General features: G+C 31.5%; 1 protein-coding gene across 2 annotated transcripts; it reads left to right on the forward strand.

The window, feature by feature from the left end:
- On the forward strand, positions 1–1,584 carry LOC140986388 (B3 domain-containing protein Os03g0212300-like). 2 transcript variants are annotated; one of them, XM_073454611.1, is made up of 4 exons: positions 1–116; positions 214–517; positions 750–892; positions 982–1,584. In XM_073454611.1, exons 1-4 carry the CDS (start codon positions 45–47, stop codon positions 1,348–1,350), a joined length of 888 nt encoding a protein of 295 aa, XP_073310712.1. In that variant the 5' UTR covers positions 1–44; the 3' UTR covers positions 1,351–1,584. The 2 variants fall into 2 exon arrangements, with proteins under 2 accessions (XP_073310712.1, XP_073310713.1); XM_073454612.1 differs by having other exon boundaries at positions 765–892.
- The last annotated feature ends 6,381 nt before the right edge of the window (positions 1,585–7,965 follow it).

Below are 7,965 nucleotides of genomic sequence, written 5' to 3' on the forward strand. Positions count from 1 at the left end.
TTTTAAAAGGGGCTTTGGATTCTATAACTGTATCAGTGAGAACAATGGGCAAAAACCCAAAATCCATGCCCTCTTTTTTCAAGGTTTTGATCAACGAAGACTTCAGTCGCCAACTCGTGAGTGTTTAAATCCTTCTATCGACTGATTAAGTGTTGGTAATTTTTTTAAGAATGATTTGAATTTAACTGAATTTTATGGATTCCACGCCCGCAGCGGTTGCCGCCTGCTTTCGTGAAGAAATGGGGAGAGATTTTACCCCAATTTCTCGCCCAACTCAGAACTAGTTCTGGGAAAATGTGGGAAGTGAAATTGGAGAAACAGAAGGATCAAAATTACTACTTTTCCGGAGGATGGGCGAAGTTTTGTGAAGATTTAGGGCTTGCAATTGGAGAATTTGTTGTGTTCCGGTACTGCGGAAGGGCCATATTTGATGTTTTGGTATATGGAATAAGTGGCTGTGAAAGGGAATTTACAGCCGTTAATTATCCGGTCGAAGATTCCGATCCTGATGAAGCTGGTGAGTTTGGTTAAGATTACGCTTGCACGAATCAATATAATATGCCTGTGGTTGGCTTCCCAATTGTTTTGATTAGGGCTTATTTGTTAATGTTCCTGTTTCACACGATTCAATTGGTGGCATATAGGGCTTAGCCCCTAATTGTAACTGTAAGAAAGAAAAGAAATAAATTTTATGTTAAAAAAAGCATCAAGTAGCCAAGTTCAAATTGGATATTTCTGTTGATTTGCAGTAAATTGTACTCCAGTGGCAAAAAATTTGGATGTAAAGGTAAAAATCGAGGATGAAGATGGGACTGATCCTCAGGATGAATCTGATGATGACGAGATCCAACGTTATTCCAAGAAATTGGATCAGCAACACTCAACCAGACTGGTGAATATCCTGTCATTTCCCAAGTTTCAGTCCTCATTTGATCAGTTACTGAAAACGTTATTTACCTTTTATTGTCTTGACCACAACAGGACGTCTCCAAAGCTTTTGTGCTGTCGGCTGGAATCGCTGGAGATAGAATGATACATTTGCAGGACTCAAAATCGAGGCTGTGGCCTGTTCAGATGACATCCTCTTCCCGGCAGGGAGGGGGATACCGGTTCGCACTGACTGCCGGGTGGAATGATTTTCTAGTAGGCAACAAGGTTGCTATTGGAAACAGGGTTCTCCTCGAATGTGAAGTGCCTGGTGGAAGCTTAGTGAAAGCCAAGGTGCTGAATAACGGGACGAAGGGAGGAAAACTTTTCCAGCCCCGGGGCCGAAAGGGGACACCGTCGAAACTTTGTATGCCTTATGACTTAACTGCCTTGCCATGTAAAGAGGAATGCATTTTCTTTTGATTTTGTAGCGATTTCGATCTTGGCAGAGGGGTCAAAGTCTGAACTTTGATAAACTCTTTCATGTTGCTATTTAGCCAGGATCTGTAACATAAATTGAACTGTTGTAACGGCGCTGGGATCTAAATAACGAACGAGTATTATTGGTACCATTTTATTCTTCTGATAGGTGGTAAAAAGCAATTGAGAACTTGAGAAACAGAGGCAGATTTTATCAGTAAATTTCTTGTTTGTGGTTACTATGGTTCTGGAAATTTCTTTGGCCTTGCTTTTTCACTAATAACTAGAGAAACCGAGCATATGCGTGTCATGTGATCATGACTGCTACAATTTTTTTGACGTAAATTGTTTTTGTGTATGCTACAATTAATCCCGCTAGACAGACTAAATGTGACACAAAATAATTCGTATGCGTCAAGAACAATCAAATTTCACCTAAATTCTTGAAAGAAAGAAAGGAAAGTATTTTCATTTTCGACAAATTTAATTGGTGACAATAATAGAGGATCAAAACAAGGAAATTACCGTTCATTACGAAAAAAAAATGTTTGTGACGGTCAAATATGTGGCTAAAATCGTCGTTTAACTGTTGCTAAATGAGGTTTTGACCGCCGTCCTAATATCGATCGCCGTTGACCATTAGTGACTGTTTGTGAAAATCCGTCACTAATCAAACTATGCAAAATTATTTTTAGACTGCTATTAAATTTTTTTTGTTGAAAATTGTTGCAAAGAATATACGTTAAGTACATCAATAATCAAATTAAATACATACAGAAATAAATAAATTATGACACATACATCTATCTATTAATAACATATACTAGTTAGATTTAACATACAATCAAATAGTACATAAATTATATAAAGTAACATAGTGATAGAATTTTAATTATGAGACAAAATAAATATTGTAACATTTTTTTGTTTTTCCAACTTTCTTTGTTTTTTGGAATTCAATTTACAAATAACTTTTATAATCTAAAAACATTTCCGAAAATATACATTCTACTTTCCATCATAAATTAGTTATTACAATTTCTTTCCCAAAAATATTTTACCAATCATTTTCTTTTTTTTATTACCATAAATATTGAATTTAAGTCGCAAAATTGTATATGCTTCTCAGAATATTGTCCAATAAATAAGAAATAGAAGCGACGTGGACATTTGAATTTGTAAGTTTTAAGACCCTGAAATATATATCCAAGTTAATTTATATAAATTAAACCACTTCATGAATTAAATTTAAATCCTATATTTTTTTTAAAATAATTAACAATGTAATTAAATATTCATAATATTTTGTATATTTGTTAAATAATTAAATTCAATTAATTTCATTATATCGCTAATCACGTTGTTATTTTATTTATTTTTTCACTATAAATCAATTTGACTTGTAACCAAATCGAAATCATATTAAAAAATAGTCAATTTTCAATTCCCCCTTTTTATTAAAATTTGAATTAGCCTGATTTTATTATTATTTTAAAATAGAACTATCTTCATTCCTATATATGGTCACAGAATAATATAATACATTGTAGGACTGCTATTAACTTAATTCGGTGAAATTCGGTCGCAATAAATATTTTTGTCAATACTTCAACTCGATTTATAACAATCAGCACAAGGCTGTTAAATATACAATTGAAAACTGTTTTTTTTTTTTTTTACATGTAAATATAATTTTAATATCCGGCTTGTTATAATCAATTTTGCTAGACTTGTGTGTAAATATACAAATAGGTCTCTTGTGAGATGATTAAACAAATTTATTTTCGTGGGACAGATCAACTTGACTAGTAATTCTATCTCATGTGAGTTTTTATAGAAAATGGTGTCTTTAAAGAAATCTCATAAAAAGCAAATTATGCAAATTTTACACATTGCAAACATAATTTGAATTACTTTACTTTTATGATTCAATTATTTAAATGTAGTAATATTAACTTACATATCAATCTTCACATTGTTAAATTTTATTGTGACGTTTCTTCACGTTTCATATGAGTCAAGTAAAACTTGGGTTCGAGTATGAAGGAGCTCAACACCACAATGTTATTCACATGCTTGGAATTACACATGTGTTTGTTCTCTAGAAGAATGTAGAATGATTGGAGCCTAACAAACTAACAGATTTGATTCTTTTATTTGTTAAGTTGTTAATTGTTGCATATACACTTGTACATATTGATGCGATCCGAGTGAAATGGACGAGCCGGGTTGGGTGTGCCACCGGATCTGCTATCAATATGATGAAGGGAATAAGAGCAGGAAGATATATCTCCGTAATATGGCTTCAGCTGTAACCTACACACAATGAAATGAACTCGTGAGTGGGTGCCGGAGGGGTGTCCGGCGTGGCCACTCCGATGCTTAAGTCAGCAGGTGTAAAAGAGGAAGCTCTTTAGAGAAAATATTGTTGCTGGTATGAATAGGTGTGTGCACCTGTGTTTAAATGTAGAATGAACCTGATATTTATAGTAAGAGAAGTAATGATGACCTCGGTCTGCGTGCTACATACTAAGTATAGTAGGACGGCTACATTCTGACATGTCAAATCATACACTAGTCACATCCCGCCTGTCTGACTTTGTCAACCAATTGGATTAGTGTCAGAGATAGGACGGTCGTCCACATCCAATTCTGCTAGTGTACTCGAGTGCGGTGCTTATATCGAGGTGGCCCGGTTAGAATGCCTACCGGGGGCTTATATAAGAGCTCGGGCGTCTGGTTGCCTGGAAAGTAGAGCCCGGGCTTGCACCTGCCCGGCTTCAGAAGAATCCATCCTGCAGATTGACCCTGATTTGAGAATCCATCTGATATCTCGGGTCATCCATGACCCGGGCTCTTACAGGAGTATCACATATACCCATGTAATTATCGTTAGGTAAAAAAGTGAGTTATCCCAAATTCCTCTTATTGAATTCTGCTATTTAGCTTTCTATTGGGGTGGGGCAGTAGTAATGCTGTCCCGCTTAGTACAGGGGTGGGTCAGTGTAAGTTTTTTAAATTTATAATTTATTTTATCATAATTTGATAAATTATTAAAAATATTATATTTTGATAAATTTGTCGAAAAGTACTATATTATATTAAAAAGCCCGAAAATATTTAGCCCTTTGTTTTTTTTTTTTTTTAATTACGATACGAAATACCTGTGCTCTTTCAGCCTCGATATTTACAGAAGAAATTTGTCTATTTTATGAGCCATCAATAATTTTTCAATCAATTCAAAATTCTATTACAGATCTCCGAAAAACAAAATAATTCAAGAACAATATATATGTGTACGTAGTTTTTAGATGAGTTTTTTGTATTCACCTCCTCAAGAAACGTGTGAACAATATAAAATAATTTCTTTAATATATATTTATCTATCAACCAAAGAAATTAATAATTAATAAATAACGGTATTTGAAGTTCTTAATATGACAACTTTCTTGACAGCCAGAATATTTGATTGCGCATGTGATAACTAAATCGTGGGTTTGAGATTCTAACAACAGTTGTTGTTTGGTTTTGTATATATTTTTTTGCACTTAATTTGTGATTTAAGTGACCATCCAAATTAATTTAAATGTAGGATTGGTTCATCAATTACGAAAAAGTAAAAAAAAAATCTATAAAATATATAATTCCACCAAGTTAAATCCAGGAATTTCAAGACCCGAAAATCCCCAAGACCTCTCTAAAACCCCCAAACTCCCTTTATTGCAATCATTGAAGAAGAAGAAGAAGAAGATAAAGAAAACACCAGGTTTCTTGATGGATTTTTTTATTGGATTTGTCATTGCACCGGATTAGTGAATAATATCCAAGAACATGAATACTATATATGATATCTTATGAATAAATTCTCAAAAACTTGAGAGAAAAGTGAAAAACTATTAATTCATTAATAATTAATTACTTAACAGAAATTAAACCCTGTTGTTAGTAATTGATCGAAGACAATGGAGCAAAACCTGTACTCCGAACCCATCAACTTTCGTCTGCAAGTTTGACACTTGGGGGTTTCTTCGTTTTTCTCCTCTTTAATTCCCTTTCTTGTTAGGATTCAAGTACACCACTTGTTCGTGATTGATTTTATACAGTTGAATATTCGACACATCCCACACCCGTCTTATGTTTCCAATCTCCAATGACTTCCTCTATGAGGCTATATAAACCTACAGAACTAAACAGGAGAACAAATCCATTCGAAAGATTAGAATCATTATATATTATGATATGCAAATTATTGGGCAATGGCAGAATATTTATAGTGTGATGTTGTTGCATTCTAGTTGGATTAGGAAGCGATATTTGATAATCAGAAATCTCAAATTATTGAAAGAGAAAATCAAGAAACTCAGATTTTTTTAGGGATATGTATGTATGTGGAGTTATAAAAGGAAACTTAATAAAAGTGGATTGATCTTCGAGAAATTAAATCTGATTTCAGAGTTTTTTGTTTATTCGATAGCATTGCAACTTTATTAAAAAGGTAACTTTTAAATTATCCAAAAAACAAACTTAATTAATTGATAATTTGGGTTAATTAAATTTCTTGCATTAAAGTTTCAAACTTATTTTTATTAATTATAATTATACTTTTCATGTTGAGTGATATTGTTTTGATAGACAGCTATGCCTTGCAGTTAAGGTTTTATAATGGCTGGCCCATTCTTTGGACGAGCCCATTCGATTTTGGCCCGTTCCAAGGGATAACTTGAGAGGACTCCTTGTGCATTTCAAGCTACATGAGGATATTTTATTTTTTTACTTCGATCAATTCTTTTTTTAAGAAAATGATCTTTTCAAATATATTTGAAATACATATGAGGAGGTCATTTTTTTTTAAAAAAGTTGACCGATGTTATCTAACCAATTTCCCCACATATCATATATGTCGAAAGTTTAAATTAAGTTTGGGGATTTTTTGCGGAAAAAATTAAATTTAATCGACTTAATAATTTAATTTGATTTCGAAACAAACGGAACTTAATGGGTTCTTTGTTCCAGAAAATGGTCAAAAGCTCGAAAGATGGAAATGAATAATGTTGAGCCCATTTCTTAATTTTAACTAAGAATGTATTTAAATGGAGTATATATAGACAAATGATTGTCAAATAAAATTCTCTTAATTAACTATATTATAATAATATTGTTAAAATAAAACCACTAAACCCATTCTTAACTTAAATATCAATTGTGGTTTTTCTAACTTCTCATTTTTTATGCAAAAAATATTACTTATTATTATAAATATGAAGAGATCAATTGATTCGTCTCACAAGATACTTACTAATAAAATAATACGTTAGACTCAATTAAAAATATCATATGTAAAAATTTTAATATCTAAAAAATATTAATAAATTATCACTATAATTCATATTTATTATAATGATTATCTTGGTAAAAAAATTTAAAGATTATCTCATAAATTTAATTCAAAAAAGTATAAAGTAATTTTCATTCTTTTTAATTTTTCATTAATTTCTCTTTGTATGAATAAAATTGAAATAAATCAAACTAATCAAATTATACAATTTGTAAAATAGTATATAGAATCTACTTGCTCTCAGTGTCTATTTTCATTGGAAAAATATCATAAGAAAAATGACATCTACTTACATATTTTAATGACACTTGNAATAAAATATCATATTTAGGTTTTTTCGTAATATTTATCGTCTATTCAACCAAATAATGAATTAAGATTAATCTCATTCCAATAATAAATTGAACATGGCTTGACATCTACTTCAAGTTCATAATTAACCATTCACAAATATTGCCCAACAAATTACGACAAAGCATAAAAGCGGGACAGAGAGGACATAAACGGAAACTGCTTAAATTTACAAGTACTTGATTAGCCCAAGAAATTATTCAATAAAATTTCAAAGGATTTATCATCGAAAATAAAATAACGCCACCAAATTCCCAGATTGTGGATTAATCATCCAGTTTTTTTTTTTAGAGTAAGTCTTTTGTGAGACGGTCTCACGAATCTTTATCTGTGAGACGGGTCAACCTTACCGATATTCACAATAAAAGCAATACTCTTAACATAAAAAATAATACTTTTTCATGGATGCTTCAAATAAGATATCAGTCTCACAAAATACGACTCGTGAGATAGTCTCACACAAGTTTTTGTCTTTTTTTTCTAAAACCATTAAATACTTGATCCATGATGCTTTGGCTCAAATATTACTGAGAATTTTTTGGATTGACCCAAACTTAAAATATTGGGCCTCCAACATGTTGAATTCAATTTTTATTTTATTAGTGATGTTTTACAAAATTTTAATGATGTAGTCAAATAATAAAGGTAAAAAAAGGTTAAAGAATCAACTAAATAATACTCACTTAGCGAGTTTGACATACACATACAAAGAATAAAAAAAAATAACAATGATGGGTTACACCCAAAATTAATTATTTATTTTCTTTCAAAATAATTAATTATTTAGCCCACTAAAGTTGGGCTTGATATTTAATTAATTATATTTATTAAGGATCAATAAGTAAATAATGTCCAATAAGATCTTAAGCTCAACAAGATAAAGCTCACAACGCTCTCCATTGAACCTAAAGTTGATTCTTCCTCGTTTGGAA

This window comes from Primulina huaijiensis, chromosome 10 (genome assembly GCF_012295235.1).
Source record: "Primulina huaijiensis isolate GDHJ02 chromosome 10, ASM1229523v2, whole genome shotgun sequence".
Lineage (NCBI taxonomy): Eukaryota > Viridiplantae > Streptophyta > Magnoliopsida > Lamiales > Gesneriaceae > Primulina > Primulina huaijiensis.